The sequence below is a fragment of the Mustela erminea genome, chromosome 2 (genome assembly GCF_009829155.1).
Source record: "Mustela erminea isolate mMusErm1 chromosome 2, mMusErm1.Pri, whole genome shotgun sequence".
Taxonomy (NCBI): domain Eukaryota; kingdom Metazoa; phylum Chordata; class Mammalia; order Carnivora; family Mustelidae; genus Mustela; species Mustela erminea.
In genome coordinates, this window is record NC_045615.1 from 139,756,430 (window position 1) to 139,774,638 (window position 18,209).

The following is an 18,209-nucleotide window of genomic DNA, read 5'->3' on the forward strand; positions in this document are numbered from 1 at the left end:
AAGTTACTCTTGCTACTCGTGTTTACCCCCGGTACAAAAACACTGGTGGGTAAAGGGGTTGGGGCCATCATACCAATACAGGCAGTGGTGCTGAATTATACAAGTAGTCAGTTTCACTTCAGAATGATCTTGATGAAACTATAAATGTTGTTCATTTTTTTTTTAAGGTTTTGTTTATTTATTTGACAGACAGAGATCACAAGTAGGCGGAGAGGCAGACAGAGAGAGAGAGGGAAGCAGTCTCCCTGCTGAGCAGAGAGCACGATGCGGGGCTCGATCCCAAGACCCTGGGATCATGATCTGAGCTGAAGGCAGAGGCTTTAATCCACTGAGCCACCCAGGCACCCCAAATGTTGTTAATTTTATCAAATCTCAACCCTTAAGAAAACATCAATATCCTGCGTAAAGAAATGGGAAAAATACAAAAAGCGCTTCTGATACAAACTGAAGTATAATGATTGGCTTGAGGAAAAGCACTGAGGCAATTATTGAGCTATGAACTGAACTAACCCCTGTTTTCATGGCACACAATTTTTACTGGGAAAGACAAATGAAAAACTCTGATTCTTTATACATTTTCCAAAAAAAGAAAAAAGAATGAAGTGGGCTTGTTACTTCAAGGACAATGATTTGTCAAGAACAGAAGTAAGTTTTCATGTGAAAATTTTAATTTTGGAAAGCTTATATCTGCCCCTATATCCTTACATCCCAAATAACTAAATATTTTCTAATTATTTAATTGGGATAGCAACATATATGGTTTTTTAATATAACATGTGTCAACATCCAGAAGATCAGCATAATTTAGAGAACCAATATTTTCCAAGTGACTAATGCATATGGTATAAATAATGTGTGTATAAAAGATCCATTTATTTATTTTAGTTAGTTATGTTAGTCAACATACAGTACATCACCAGTTTTTGATGTAGTGTTCCATGATTCACTGTTTGCATATAACACCCAATGTTCCATGCAGTCCATGCCTTCCTTAATGCCAGTCATGGGGCTAACCCATCCTTCCACCCCCCTCCCCTCTGAAATCCTCTGTTTGTTTCCTGGAGCCCATTGTCCCTCATGGTTCATCTCCCGCTCTGATTTCCTCCTCCTTCATTTTCTCCTTCCTTCTCCTAATGCCCTCCATGCAATACCTTACATTCCACATATAAGGGAAACCATTTGATAACTGCTTTCTCTGCCTGACTTATTTCATTTAGCATAGTCTCCTCCAGTTCCATCCATGTCGATGCAAAGGATGGGTATCCATGATGGCTGAGTAATATTCCATTGTATATATGGACCACATCTTCTTTATCCATTCATCTTTTGAAGGGTATCTTGACTCCTTCCACAGTTTGGCTATTGTGAACATTGCTGCCTTGAACATTGGGGTGCATGTGCCCCTTCATTTTCACTACATCTATATCTTTCAGGTAAATACCTAATAGTGCAATTGCTGGGTCATAGGGTAGCTCTATTTTTAACTTTTTGAGGAACCTCCATACTGTTTTCCAAAGTGGCTGTACCAACTTGCATTCCCACCAACAGTGTAAGAGGGTTCCCTTTTCTCCACATCCTCTCCAACATTTGTTTCTTGCCCTGTCAGTTTTTGCCACTCTAACTGGTATAAGGTTGTATCTCAATGTGGTTTTGATATGAATTTCCTTGATGGCTAATGTTATTAAACATTTTTTCATGCATCTGTTAGCCATTTGTATGTCTTCTTTGGAGAAGTGTCCATGTCTTCTGCCCATTTTTGACTTGATTATTTGTTTTTTGGGTATTGAGTTTGAGAAGTTCTTTATAGATTTTACATACCAGCCCTTTGTCTGTAGTGTCATTTGCAAATATCTTCTCCCATTCCGTGGTTTGCCTCTTTGTTTTGTTGACTGTTTTCTTTGCTGAGCAGAAGCTGTTTTTCATTTTTTAATTGGGTTATGTTAATCACCATACAGTATATCAGTAGTTTTTGATGTAGTGTTCCATGATTCATTGTTTGCATATAACACCCAGTGCTCCATGCAATCCATACCCTCCTTAATACCCATCACCAGGCTCACCCATCCCCTCACCCCTCTCCCTTATAAAACCCTTAGTTTGTTTCCCGGAGTCCATAGTCTCTCATGGTTTGTCTCCCACTCCAATTACTCCCCCTTCATTTTTGCCTTCCCCTAATGTCCTCCATGCTATTCTTTATATGCAGAAGCTTTTTATCTTGATGAAGTTCCAAAAGTTCATTTTCACTTTTGTTGCCCTTGCCTTTGGAGATGTGTCTTGAAAGAAGTTGCTGTGGCCAATGTCAAAGAGTTTACTGCCTATGTTCTCCTCTAGGATTTTGGTAGATTCCTGTTTCACATTTAGGTCTTTCATCTATTTAGAGTTTATCTTTTAAAAGACCATTTAAAGCATAAGAGACCAATGGCTTTTTATGTAACATGGTATGGAAAATCCAATGTTATGATTTTATATTCCACAATGTAATTAAATATAAGTAATTGCCTCTTGCAAAGCTGGTGCAGTATCAAAGAAGAATATCTTCAATTTTCTGAAAAGGTATTAAAATAGTCCTCCCTTTTCCAACTATATATCTTTCCGAGGCCATTTATTTTTATAAACTTCATCCAAAATACTGCACCATAACAGATTATGAAGAAGCAAATAAAAGAAAACAGCTGGCTTCTATTAAACCAGACATTAGAGGTGCACAAAAATGTAAAACAGTGCTAGTCTACATTATTTTGTTTTAGGAATCAGTTATTTTTCATAAAAACATTACTCATGTTCACATGCAATAGGTTTACCACATTTTTATATTAATAAATAAATATCTTTAAAAATTATCCCTGCTTGAATTTCTAATGTAATATTATTTACCTACCAATGAATCAATAGATATAATCCATATAAACAAAACCTTATGGGGTCCTCAATAATTTTTAAGAATGTAAAGGGGTTCTAAGACCAAAAAGTTTGAGAACCATTGTTCATAATCAATGTCACCCTTGGATTCCACAAGAGAATGATAGAAAAAGCAATCCATTAAACAAGTATATAACAAATACCAACTGAGAGTATTAATTCAAAATGTACTTACTAACTTCACGAACATTTACTGGATATAGAGTAAGTTCAAGATCTTCTGTTAGATGTGGATAATACCAAGAAGCATAGGCAAGAGTTCTCAGCCCCAACTACTCAGGGTCTGCTAGTAACTACTGCAATAGCAATATGAACAAAAAACAGTACCAACAAGAACATAAGATGCTGTCCATTAGAGAGCATGGGAGGGGATAAGAGATACGCTGGAGAAAGTGTTAGGTAAGATAAAGCCAGGAAACTGAATGTGTATTTCAGTTTTTTGCAGGGGAGGGAGGGATAGAAGTAGGCTTTAAGATCAGCAGCAATCATTAACGGAGTACATATGCATAAGGTACAACAAGGGATACAAAAATATCTACAGTCATCTTGGAAAGTAGAAGTAAGGAACAGAAAGCATAAAACAACTATCAGAAAAAAAGAAGATAATCAGGGATAGCCTCCCAGTAGAATACTACCAAACATTAAAGAAGAATTAATACCTATTCCCCTGAAACTGTTTCAAAAAATAGAAATGGAAAGAAAACTCCCTAATTCTCTATGAGGCTAGCATTATCTTGATCCCAAAACCAAAGACCCCACCTAAAAGGAGAATTACACACAAATATCACTGATGAACACGGATGCAAAAAGTCTCACCAAGATACTAGCTAATAGGATCCAACAGTACACTTAAAGGATTATTCACCACAACCAAGTGGGATTTATTCCTGGGCTGCATGGGTGGTTCAATTTTCACAAATCAGTCAATGTGATATATCACATTATTAAAAGAAAGGACAAGAACCATATGATCCTCTCAACAGATGCTGAAAAAGCATCTGAAAAAAATACAGCATCCTTTCTTGATAAAAAACTATCTGCAGTGTAGGAATAGAAGGAACATACCTCAATATCATAAAAGCCATATATGAAAAACCCACAGCAAATACCATTCTCAATGGCGGAAAATTGAGAGCTTTTCCCCTCAGGTCAGGAATACAACAGAGATGTCCACTCTCACCACTCTTGTTCAACATAGTAGTGAAGTCCTAGCCTCATCAATCAGCCAGGGGGTAAAAAAAAAAAAAAGGCATCCACATCAGCAAAGACAAAGTCAAACTTCCACCACTCTTTGTAGAGGACATGACATTCTATGTGGAAAACCCAAAAGACTCTACCCAAAAACTGAAAGAACTCATACAGGAATTCAGCAAAGTGGCAGGATATAAAATTAATGAATGAAAGTCAGCTGTGCTTCTTCTATACACTAACAATGAGACAAAAGAAAGAGTAATCAAGAAGTCGATCCCATTTACTATTGCACCAAAACCAAAGGAAATACAAATAAACCTAACCGAAAAGGTAAAAGATCTCTACTCTGAAAACTACAGATCACTCATGAAAGAAGTTAAGGAAGGTATTAAAAAATGGAAAAATGTTCTATGCTCATGGATTGGGAGAACAAATATTGATAAAATGTCTATGCTACCCAAAGCAATATACACATTTAATGCAATCCCTATCAAAATACCATCAACATATTTCACAGACCTGGAATAAACAATCCTAAAATTTGTATAGAACCAGAAAAGACCATGAATAGGCAAAGGAATGTTGAAAAAGAAAAAAAAAAAAAAAAGCTGGTGGCACCACAATTCCAAACTTCAAGCTCTATTACAAAGCTGTAATCATCAAGACAGTATGGTACTGGCACAGAAACAGACACATAGATCAATGGAATATAATAGAGACCCAGAATTGGACCTTCAACTCTATAGTCAACTAATTTTTGACAAAGCAGGAATGACTATCCAATGGAAAAAAGACAATCTCTTCAAAAAATGTGTTGGGAAAATTGGACAGCCACATGCAGAAAAATGAAACTGGACCATTTCCTTACACCATACACAAAAACAGACTCAAAATGGATGAAAGACCTAAATGTAAGACAGTGATCCCTCAAAATCCTAGAGAAGAAGGCAAGCAGCAACCTCTTTGACATCAGCTGCAGCAAATTGCTGCCAGATATGTCTCCAAAGGCAAGAGAAACAAAAGGAAAAATGAACTATTGGGACTTCATCAAGATAAAATCTTTTACACAGCAAAGAAAACAGCCAACAAAACCAAAAGGCAACCTTTGGAATGGAAGAGGATATTTGCAAATGACATATCAGATAAAGGGCTGTATCCAGTCTCTAAAGAACTTGTCAAACTCAACACCCAAAGAACAAATAATCCAATCAAGAAATGGGCAGAATACACGAACAGACATTTCTCCAAAGAAGACATCCAAATGGCCAACAGACACATGAAAAAGTGCTCCACATCACTCAGCATCAGGGAAATGCAAATCAAAACCACAATGATAAATACCTAGCAGTGCAATTGCTGGTATTTACCCAAAGGATACAAACATTGTGATCCAAAGGGGCACCTGGACCCCAATGTTTATAGCAGCAATGTCCACATTAGCCAAACTACAGAAAGAGCCCAGATAGCCCATTGACAGATAAATGGATAAAGGAGATGTGGTGTATATATATACAACTTAACCATCTAAAAAAATGAAATCTTACCATTCACAATGACATGGATGGAACTAAAGGGTATTATACTATGTGAAAGAAGTCAATCAGAGAAAATTATCATACGATTTCACACATATGTGGAATTTAAGAAACAAACAGATGAACATAGGAGAAGGAAACAAAAAATAAAAAAAGATAAAAACAGGGGCACCTGGGTGGCTCAGTGGGTTAAAGCCTCTGCCTTCGGCTCAGGTCATGATCTCAGGGTCCTGGGATCGAGTCCCGCATCGGGCTCTCTGCTCGGCAGGGAGCCTGCTTCCTCCTCTCTCTCTCTGCCTGCCTCTCTGCCTACTTGTGATCTGTCTCTGTCAAATAAAAAAATAAAATATTAAAAAAAAAAAGATAAAAACAGAGAGGGAGACAAACCGTAAGAGACTCTTAACTCTAGGAAACAAACTGAGGGTTGCTGGAGGGGGTTGGGGATGAATTAACCGGGGGATGGGTATAAAGGAGAGCACGTGATGTAAAGAGCACTGGGTGTCATACGCAACTGATGAATCACTAAATTCTACCTCTGAAACTAAAACAAATAAACAAACAAAACACAATGAGATACCACCTCATACCGGTCAGAATGGCTAAAATTAATAAGTCAGGAAACAACAGATATTGGCAGGGATACAGAGAAAGGGGAACCCTCTTACAGTGCTGGTGGGAATGCAAGGTGGTGCAGCCACTCTGGAAAACAGCATGGAGGTTCCTCAAAAAGTTAAAAAGAGGGGCGCCTGGGGGGCTCCGTGGGTTAAAGCCTCTGCTTTCGGCTCAGGTCATGATCCCAGAGTCCTGGGATCAAGTCCTGCATCGGACTATCTGCTCAGCGGGGAGCCTGCTTCCCTTCCTCTCTCTCTGTCTGCCTCTCTGCCTACTTGTGATCGCTGTCTGTCAAAATAAATAAATATTTTCAACATTTTGAGGAGCCTCCATGCTGTTTTCCAGAGTGGCTGCACCAGCTTGTGGTATATATACACAATGGAATACTATGCAGCCATCAAAAGAAATGAAATCTTGCCATTTGCGACAACATGGATGGAACTAGAGCATATCATGCTTAGCGAAATAAGTCAAGCAGAGAAAGACAACTATCATATGATCTCCCTGATATGAGGAAGTGGTGATGCAACATGGGGGCTTAAGTGGGTAGAAGAAGAATAAATGAAACAAGATGGGATCGGGAGGGAGACAAACCATAAGTGACTCTTAATCTCACAAAACAAACTGAGGGTTGCTGGGGGGAGGGGGGTTGGGAGAAGGGGAGTGGGATTATGGATATTGGGGAGGGTATGTGCTTTGGTGAGTGCTGTGAAGTGTGTAAACCTGGTGATTCACAGACCTGTACCCCTGGGGATAAAAACATATGTTTATAAAAAATAAAAAATTTTAAAAAAAAAGGACTTAAAAAGAAATAAAAAGAGAAAGAATATTATCAGACAGATGAACTAATCTCATTTGGAGCTTCATTAGGAGAAGTATAGTATCCGAAAAGAGGTGAAGACCAAGACATCATTCTTCCACTCTGGATGTCACATTTCTGGAGAGACATTCACAAACTGGGGCTTTTTGGCTCCAAACTAGAGGCAGTGGTGATGGTAAAGGTGGGAGAGGCTTGTCTCTTCACAAATGGTTGAAAGGGCCCATCCCATGTAATAGTGAGTGTATGCAGCAGACACTATGGCCCCCAGCAGTTGGAGAGTAAATTAATGTCTCAATGTAGTGGACCAGATTATTGTTTGGAAATTAGCTCAAGAGATTTTTCTCCAAAAGTGACCACAGAAGCTTGTAAATTCCAAATACGAGCAAGATGATTTCGGGGGTGAACAGAGTCAGGAACAAGGTAACAGAATGCAATGGTAACTAAGCTGAAAATGGGAAAACTACGTAGAATTCTGCATAAAGAGAGAATGTATTATCAACAGGGAGATACTCAGCATAAAGACCAGAGAAGGACACGTGAATTGGAAAGAGTGAGTAAGCATATTTCCCTTCCCAGAAGGACAGGGGAAAATCATCAAAATCCGTTTGTTTGCTTTGATTCCCCTCTCATCAAACCACCTCCTTTTAATCTGGTTTCCCATGTAGACTCCCTCTCCCAGACTCCCACACCAACCCCAGTCCGCTTCAGTCAGAACCCTCACTCTGCTCAAAGCTTTCTTTCTCCTTCAATATTCCAGGAAATAGGTATTTGCCCTACTTTTATGGACAGGGAAATTGAGGTTCGGCTCTTCGGTGACAGAACCAGATGTAGCTGGCTTTTTACCCATCACATGCACAAGCACAAGGCCGCGGCGAGTCTAGAAGTGAATGTTGCAAAGAAGTCAAGAAGGATGAGGACTGAGGAAAACGAACTTATATTTAATGATCTCGGAGACTTTTCTGTTACAAAGTGTCAGAAGTCAGGCTGCACTAGACTAATACGCAAGAAAATAATGAAGAAACAGAGGAATCAAGCGTAGGACGCTTTGCCAAGAAATCTGGCTGCAAAAGAAAGAATGATGTCATAGAGTCTGTTTTCCTTCAGCTCCAATGTGATCTCCCTGCCACCCATTAAACTCTGGGAAGTATGTCGATTCTGCAGACAGCAAGAGGACAAACTGTAAAGATTCTCCAGCCACAGAAGGACTCCAGAGAGACAGATTCTGTGTAAAATGCAGAAACTGAGACAGGCATCTTCTACCCATTTCTTCTGTAACTGGACATCTTGGAGCCAAATGAATGGGTTCTCAGAGTCTATTTCTTTTGTACTTTTGGGATACATTTTTCATCTTGAAAGCCAGTAGGAAAAAAATCAATTCAGTTTACAGGGTTTTAAAAATCACTTTTCTGGAACACATTTATTTAGCTAACTGACAATTTAATAACAAGCTCTTGGAAAGATGGCATGTGTTTATACGTGAAATGATAAAATGAATTTTTTTCTTTGTTTTAGCAATTAAACTTTTCTCCTTTCACAGACTGATGTGTCTTTCTACTGGTGTTCATGATGTCTTAACATGAGTTTACCTTGTACTGATAAATTTTATATTTAAAATCTGAGGTTGGAATCATGGGATCCCTCTCAATCAATTTAAATACAAGAGAATCCTCAATCTCGAATTAAAATTTCTATTTAATGTCTCAAAAGTATAAAAAGCCTCTATCACAGAAAAATTTATACTTCAGTAGAATTTATAGTGGGGGGTGGCAGAATAGTACATAGTTTAAAGCATATTTCATAGTTTTAAATGGTGCTAGAAAAAAGCATTCCAGCCATCTAAGAGACAAGAGCATGATTTTTTTATGATAAACTATGTGATAAGGAATTTTCAAATACCACGGTTTCATTATGCTTAAGCTCCAGATCTTTTCCTTACTGTTCACAGTGATATATTTGTTGGTATATAAAAATGAGACATGCCAGAAATTCTGACTAGTGATATGAAGCAGAAACAAGGAGCCGCACTGCTAAGCTTTTACCAAATTATAGTTGGCACATGGGGAAAGTGTGATTTGGGCCAATGTTTTCAGTCCTTCTTGGAACCAAAGTTTGCTAACAATTGTCTGTATCTTTCCCTTTTTTTTTTTTTTCTCTCCCCATGTCTGGAGTTTGGGGAGAATGCAAATCATTTCATCTGAGGTTTTTTCCCCACCCTTTGGTCAACAGAAAACTCAAACATTTAAATTTGAATTCATGGGGTTACCTGTCTGTTTTTGAACAATTTATTTCTGGCTTTGATATTTTTTATTTTATTTTTATTTTATTTATTTATTTGACAGACAGAGATCACAAGTAGGCAGAGAGGCAGGTAGAGAGAGAGGAGGAAGCAGGCTCCCCGCTGAGCAGAGAGCCCGATGTGGGGCTCAATCCAGTACCAGGGATCATGAACTGAGCCGAAGGCAGAGGCTTTAACCCACTGAATGACCCAGATGCCCCTGGCTTTGGTATTTTTTAAAAAATCCTCTAGAAAGTAAAGTGTGTTGATCTTTCAAGAGTCCTATACTGAGCAATAAAAATTGATTCATGCTCCATGAGAGAGCATCATTAGGCTGCATCATTGAACTGCAATATAAATTAACCTTATCACAAAACATTTGTGCAGTCCTACTTTTCTTGATTCACAATACGAATCTGTTCTTGTTTTACCATGCTCATGGATAAGGAACTCCATACAGGAAACACACTTGTCATAAATGTGTATCTAGACCTGTGAAAAGAAAGAGGAAGGAAGGAAGGAAGGAAGAGAGGAAGGGAGGGAGGGGAAGAGGGTGGGAGGGAGAGAGGCAGTGAGTGAGTTAGGTGGGTCTAAAAAAATGGGGTCATAGCCGACCCCTGAGGGCAGCGTGTCCCTACTCCTTGCCCACTCTTTCAACAGTGTACAAATGGCTTCGATACTTTCACTGAGTTACATGCTGCGTAGCCTGGCCCATAGTTCAGAGAAGCTCAAATCAATGTCCTCAGAGCCCATGGTCACTGTCTGTCCTAGCGGTGGATGTGCTTACCCATACTCATCTTGATTGGCAGGTTTTCTCTGCTTGCTGCTTCCACTAGATGTCTCCGGACTTCCATCACTGCCTCTTTGTGCCTGGTGCTCAGTAAGGCTTCCCACAGAGCTCTGGCAGCTGTGTCACTGCAATAAAACCACAAAAGAGCTTTAGAATAAATGTCTACTGGATAATGAGAAGAGTCAAAAGCAAAATAATTTCTTAAATATCCTTTCTGAGCACTAATATAGCCTTTCCTACTGATAGGATTCGGATTAAATGAAGAATATCTAATCCACTTTACTCAGCACAAAATATTGAAGAAATTAAGGAGATAATAAAATCAACGGCCCCTTTTGGGGGTGTGGGGGGGGAGCTACACTGTGCTATGACAAGTGTGAGAAAAGTGTATGATAAAGTGTTTGGAGACTTGCATTCAAAAATATTTCAGAGTATAATTCAACATTGCTCAAGGAACATATAAATGGTTTGTAAGACAAAATTAAAAACCTGTCTAAAAATGATTTGTCAGTGATTGTAAGCATATCCGTTTGACAGAGCATACTTATCAGGGAAACACAAAGCAATCAGCAATGAGAATTCCTGTTCCAAAACTACTCAATAGACTTCCTAATGAATGGGTTTTGTACTGAATGAAAGTCAGGAATTGGGCTAAGTGACTGTGGCCTTAAGTAGCCCACTTTGGGCCTTAGGTTATAAGGCTGGCACTTCGGAAGACTTTACAATTAACCGTTGATCCAGCACGAAGCAATGCATTATGCACGGTCTCATCTGGGCTCCCTTTTCCAACAGCCCTCTGTCTCACCCACCATGCCATGCCCAAATTATAAAAGACTACAGTGTTCTTTCCGGAAGATCTCTCATGTAGCCAAGTACACACGTTTGTAGCAACGCTTTAAAAACTGAGTATAGAAAAACAAAGATGGCGTCTGTCCTTTTCTGAGGACATTTTCCCTCCACTTAAAGCCCCACTAACATCTCCTACTATCCAGTGAGGAACAGTTTGAAAATGAATGCATTTTTGAGGGGTTAGTTTTAAAAAGTTATATATAATATGACATTAATTTAACTTTAAATTTATACCTAATGAGGTGTAGCTTTCAAGTGTGAATTTCATTTAGAATAATGGAATGATGGGTTCTAGCACTGAGTTTAATATCTGGCACACAATAATCTTTCATTAATTAGTACTGTTTTTATGACCATTTATTTTTTCTGACAGAACTATCATCACTGCTCAACATACTCTACTTGTTTTGCTCTGATCAAAACTGTCATCATTATAACTCAGCATCCAATATTCTAAGTTTAATTTAAATGAGCCGGTAAACTATTATGAGCCAAGTGCTCATCTCAGTGGTTGCAACATAGATCAAAATGAGGCACAAGCTCAAAATGAGGCTGAAAAATTAAACCCCCCCCAAAATGTGATAAGAAGCAGGTCCATGCTTGCAAAGATTTTCCTGGTAGCACAGAGCAAGGGCTCTAATCCTGGTGAGGAGGACCGGGACTCAAAGAATGATTTCCACTGGAAATGATGAGCAAGTACAGAGATATGTAAGCTCTGAAAAGCAGCCATGGCAAAAAGTTGTTACTCGGTCTGGGAAGGAAAATGGTCCAGTCTTCAAGGAGGATATAAAAGCTTCATCACAAAACAAGAAAACAAGAGGGAGAAGGACATTTCAGACATTTTGTTCCAATACAAAGTCCCACATACATGGCACTGAAGAGTACTGTTTACTCCATGCCCGGATGCAGGGGAGAGGGCAGGAGAAGTCAGGGAAAAGGGGGAGGAAGGAGCTACTCTACATGCAGTCCTGCATTCCCTGCCAAGGCTTATCATTCCGCAGGTGACAGGAAGCCAAGGAGTGTGCAACAGATTTCACATTCTGAAAAGAGCTGCACAGCTTAGCAGTAATGAAAACAGTCTTTATCATCATTCAAAATGAGCTCTATATCCTATGGGGCTTTGGGAAGACTATATAACGTCCCCAAAACTCTGAAGGCAATAGAGAAACACTAAAGTATTCTGAGTGGGGGAGGTATACTTCCAGGTTCCCCAGCTACAGTGCACAATTGTTCCTTGTGTGTGTTCTCCCAAAGCACCTCTCCCCAAATCACACAGATTTCTCATGTATCTTCAACTCGACACACAACTTCTAGAGTAGAACCTCACTGCCCTCCTCTTTTCTATGAGAGTATGCATTTTGCTAATACAGAGTGTCTCCAAAATCACAGTGGGTTATGTAATACTGTGGTTGCCCCATGGGATTAGCATAGTGGTTAAAATGTGGGATTTGGGAGGAGAAAAAAATCTGCATTCAAACTTTGACCATTCCCCCCTTTACCCCTAACATCTACACAGCCTCTCTGATCTTCCACAGGCACCCCAAACACAGGGACCCCTTCTCCTCCTTTGCCAGGAATGCTCTTCATTTACAAAGTGTCTGCTGAAATGTCGCCTTATCAGAGAGGTCCCCCTTACTATCTTGTATAAGGAAGTGACGACAGCCCAACCTGGCACCTTACCCTGGCACTCCTCCCCCTTCCTGGGGCTCACTGTTCTACATAATCTTTGTTACCATCTGGCCGAGCATATCTTTCCATGTTTATCTGTTTGTTATCTATCTCCTTCTCAGAAGGTAAGGTCCTTCAAGGAATGTAGGGGTTTAGTTTTACTTGTTGCTAAGTCCCCACTCCCTAGAACAGTGCCAGGCCCCATGGTAGGTATACTCAGTAAATACTGAATAAGTGAATGAATAAAGCGTGCTTGGTGTTTCACCTTGTGCATGTAACTAACTCTGTTTTCCTCCATCTTTTCATCTGTGAGACAGAGGGCACGACAGGGACGACCTCAGATGACTGATGTAAGGGTTAAATCTGGTAATGCACCTCCTGATTCATAATAAACGTAAGCTGATGTGTTTGTTGTGATGGTTGGGCCTATCACTACGATATTGTCTTAAAATTCAATGTGTTCAAGGGTTTGTAATATATTCAGGAACTTCACTTAATGACACTGAGCATTTTTTTCATACAATCCTGATTTGTTCATACCTATTAAAGTCACGTGGGGCTTGTACTCTCTGGCTCTTTTCTGTTGAAACATTTTTACAAGAAATACATAAGTTTCCCATGATCTCTAACACTGATACACAGTGAGGTCATGCTTCCCTGAAAACTGTTTTGCTGATATAAACAAATTTGATTATCTAGATAGTGTGATAGTTTCTAATGTTTCTTTCTGAATAAAACAGTTTCCTAACCACACCAAACTGTTACCCACATCATACTTGGTCGTTTTAGGCTTACCAGGTTTAAATGCAGGAACTAATTCTAGCTCTCTGAGTGACTGGCACTGAAGAGGATTAAATTGTACTCACTGGCAGCTCTGCTGTGTCCTGCACCCACTTCTGCTCCAAGTCACTCTTTCATTGGTGTGTGATGGTTTACACACTGAATTTTTTTTTTTAATTTTCAGCATAACAGTATTCATTGTTTTTGCACCACACCCAGTGCTCCATGCAATCCGTGCCCTCTCCAATACCCACCACCTGGTTCCCCCAATCTCCCACCCCCGCCCCTTCAAAACCCTCAGATTGTTTTTCAAAGTCCATAGTCTCTCATGGTTCACCTCCCCTTCCAATTTCCCTCAACTCCCTTCTCCTCTCCATCTCCCTATGTCCTCCATGCTATTTGTTATGCTCCACAAATAAGTGAAACCATATGATAACTGACTCTCTCTGCTTGACTTATTTCACTCAGCATAATCTCTTCCAGTCCCATCCATGTTGCTACAAGAGTTGGGTATTCATCCTTTCTGATGGAGGCATAATACTCCATAGTGTATATGGACCACATCTTTCTTATCTATTCGTCCGTTGAAGGGCATCTTGGTTCTTTCCACAGTTTGGCGACTGTGGCCATTGCTGCTATAAACATTGGGGTACAGATGGCCCTTCTTTTCACGACATCTGTATCTTTGGGGTAAATACCCAGGAGTGCAATGGCATGGTCATAGGGAAGCTCTATTTTTAATTTCTTGAGGAATCTCCACACTGTTCTCCAAAGTGGCTGCACCAAGTTGCATTCCCACCAACAGTGTAAGAGGGTTCCCCTTTCTCCACATCCCCTCCAACACATGTTGTTTCCTGTCTTGCTAATTTTGGCCATTCTAATACACACTGAATTCTTACATCAGCATCTGAGTTGAATGTGGAGTTAATCACTGCCTTTCTCTAATATACTCATAAAAATTGATCCAATAGGCATTTCATACCACTGAAGTTTCACATGAAATCAATTCCTGGTGTCAAATGTTGTAAGTCAAGAGAAGTTAATTAAACCCACATGATAATCATACTAGTCCATTTAATGCAATACTTTATCCTTTCCAACTGTGCAAATATTCTGTTTTCCTGATGATGAATAAACAATACACAGAGTACTATCACCACAGAGCCAGTGTAATAGACTAGTGGTAGGCAGTTCTGCAGAAGCATGCGTTCTAGAACCAAACAATAAAGGGTCTGGTTCTGTGCATTAGCCCAGGAGAGTTACTCAATGTATCTGTACATGTGTCCTCCTATGTTAACTTGGGGATGGTAATAGTACCCAGTCAGCAGATTATTATAAGAAGGTACTAATATAACCAGAGCACCTAGAACAATGCCTGGCACATATTAAACGTACCAGTAGCAGCAAAGGTGGTAATGATAAGGAAAAAAAAAAAAAAAAACAAAGGTCAGAATTTTCTCATGAGATATAGAAGAAAGCTTTTTTAAAAATAAAATTGTCTTTTCCATCTATTTGCATACATGTATGGATAAACACCGTCTGTAGCTTCATTTTCTAATATGAAAAGGTTAACAATACATAACACACAATTCACGATACACACACTAAAAACTCCAACTCAAGCAATCCTCGGGTATATGACATCCTGAGATAAAGAATTTTGATTTTCATAAATAAAATAGGAACCTTTTCTATAGATTACTTCAAGACTTACAGCTATAGTAAGCAAAAATTTTTTAAAGAAATAATCAAGTTTTAAAACAGGCAGAAAACATGAATAGATGTTTTTCCAAGGAAGACATATGGATGGCCAAAAGACACATGAAAAGAGGCTTAACATCACTCATCATCAGGCAAATACAAATCAAAACTATGATAAGATACCACCTTACACCTGTCAGAATGGCTAAATTAAGGAAGGTTTTATGCAATGACTTCTGTGCCAGCTTCTTGCCTCATGAATTATATTGAAATTCTGCAGACTGCACACAACAGGATATTTTAAAACTAGAATTGCTACTTATAGGAGGAGTTCAGATTCCATAAATATTTCCAGACTGATTTACAAAGTGCATGTATGATTCTGGGGTAGAAGTGAACATTAAAGGTGGTAGTAAATGAATCATCTTTATATCTTCAGCAGGACACTACCTCACCCAACACAAACACATGAAAATCCGGTTTTGGTTTTTGAAGGCACCTAAAGAAAACTTTATAATATGCCTGAGAAAAACACTACAGCTGCAAACAAATCAAACTGCTATTAGATCCTACTCATACTTAATCTAAACCCTTTGCGCTTGACTGTTAACCTACCTCATCTAGCTTAGTCTACTGTCTTAAATTCAGGAAAAGCTGGGCAACATCTTTTAATCACCAGACTCACCCCAAAACAGTTTGTTGCTTTCTTTCATGGTTAACTTAAGACAGACTTCTGAAACGTAAATAAAATATAATATTTAAAAATACTTTTAAATACACTACCTTTCTATTAGCACTTAGGAATCTACAAAACAATGTATGTCTCATTTGACCTTCGCATGAGCTAAGCCATGATCGCTGCCCAATTTAAAGAACCTCAGAGAATCCAAGTGACTTAGGTAAATACACTTAACCTGTAAGTGACAAAACCAGGACTCACCCCCACCCAGACAACTAGCTTCTGAGCTTGTTATCTTTCTACTAAACCTTGTCATGCCTGTGTTTTGCAAATCGTCAAAGAGAATTGATTACATAGAATGTCAGTAATTTTAAAGTCTTCATATTGGTTTTCTTTAATAATCCTTAATATATCCTCAATTCTCCTTGTAAGTTTATATGTAAGCCTCACATAAGATAGAATGGAATAGAGTGAAAAGTGAAGTAGATCCATATTACCTCATGAAACAGGAAAAGCTTGCTCTCAGGATTTGGTACTTTTTGTTTTAAGCAATATTGTAAGAGAAAGGGGAAGATGGTGGAGGAGTAAGAGACCCTAGTTTCATCTGGTCCCTAGAATTCTGCTAGAGAGCTATCAAATCACTCTGAACACCTGTGCACTCAACCAGAGATCTAAGAAAGGAATCACTACAATTCTACAAATAGAAAATCGACTCTTTTGTGCAAAGAAGGAGGTGCAGAGAAGTGAAGCTGAGGCCATATCTTAGGAGATAAACTGGAGCAGGAGGGAGCCTCCTTAAGCCGGCTACCAGAAAGGGATATAGCAAGAGAAAGCAAAATCAGAACTTTTAGAAATCTGCCCTGCTGAGGCATGGCCATGCTTGAGAGACACTCAGGTGGCAAAGCAGGGCAGAATTCTAGGTGGGACAGTATGATCTCGGGACCCCTGGGGTTACAGGAAGAACAAGATTGAGTGAGTATGGCAGAGTTTGCAGGCACCAGAACAGGGAAGCTGGTTGCAATCAGCAAGCCCAGGAGTGGGCTCAGCTCAGTGTTGCCATAAACAGTCAGGCTACTGCTCTCTGAGCTGGGGCCCAGCAAGCAGCAGAACCGAGGTGAGACCCTCCTTCCTTCCCCAGGGAGGAGGGACATGGGTGTGCACTGCAGGAGGCTGCAAAGTTGGCAGACTCCAAACAGTGTCAGGGGCCTGAGATAAAAATGCTTGGTCACAGGCTGGGTGTACACAGTGCAGACGGAAACCAAGGAGATAGGAGTGATTTGCTGCTTTTCCCTGAGGGCCCTTGAGGAGTGGGGCCACCCTCTTTCAGCTCTGGGGCTGGAGATTGGGGATGTGGCCATTTTAATTTTTATCCTCTAAAGGAGCACAGAAAACCTTCAGGGAAGAAAAGCCACATAGAGCAATGTGGAGCCACTTATTTAGCCCTGACCCCCTGGCGAGGGCGGTGCAGTTCTGCCCAGGGCAAAGAAACCTGAAATTCAGTGCAACAGGCCCCTTCCCCAAGAAGATCAGCAGGAACATCTGGCTAAGACCAAGTTTACTGCTCAATGAGAACTATAAAACTCCAGCACCAGGAGAAAAATAGAATATAGAATTCGGGGGGGTTTCTTCATGATTCTTTAGTCTTTCAATTGTAATTTCTTTTCTTTTTCCTTTTCAACTAACTTCTTTTTACTAACTCTTTTCTTAAGTCTTTTTTATTTTTTGTTTTTGAAATTATATTCTATTCTTTCATTATATTTAATTTTATTTTTATATATCTATAAGTTTTTCTTTCTTTATAATTTTGGGATATAGTTTCTCCTAACAGGACAAAATACACCCAGAATCAAGTGCATTATTGCTCTGCTCTGTTCATCTGTCTGATAATATTTTTTCTCTTTTTATTTCTTTTTAACTCCTTTTTAATTTTCATTTTTTACAGTTACATTCAATCCTTTCATTGTATTTTATTTTATTTGTGTGTGTGTGTGTATATATATACATATATATATACACATGTATGTATGTGTATATATACATACATATATATACACCGGAGTTCTGGGCTCCGGTTTTCTAACAGACCAAAAATACACTCGGGATCTAGTGTATCTAGTGTATTGCTTTGTTTTGTTCACCTGTCAGATTATATTCTCTCCTTTTTTTTTTTTTCTTCTCAGTTTCTGGCCTCTTCTGATTTGTTTAGTGTATAATTCTCTGAGTTCACTGTTGCTATTCTATTATTTTCTTCTCTCATTCTTCCCTGGACAGAATGATAAGATGGAAAAAACTCCCCTCTAAAAAGAAAATCAGAGGCAGTACTGATTACCAGACACCTAACCTGTATGAATATAAGATGATGGAACTAGAGTTCAGATTAATGACTATAA

At 39.2% G+C, this 18,209-nt stretch overlaps 1 protein-coding gene across 2 annotated transcripts in view; it reads right to left on the bottom strand.

The window, feature by feature from the left end:
• SCFD2 (sec1 family domain containing 2) overlaps positions 1-18,209 on the bottom strand; it is a 428,274-nt gene that overhangs the window by 339,369 nt on the left and 70,696 nt on the right. For both annotated transcript variants that reach the window (XM_032334293.1, XM_032334294.1), the window contains exon 3: positions 10,140-10,267. In XM_032334293.1, coding sequence (XP_032190184.1) covers positions 10,140-10,267 — 128 coding nt within the window. The remainder of the gene's footprint in view (positions 1-10,139; positions 10,268-18,209) is intronic.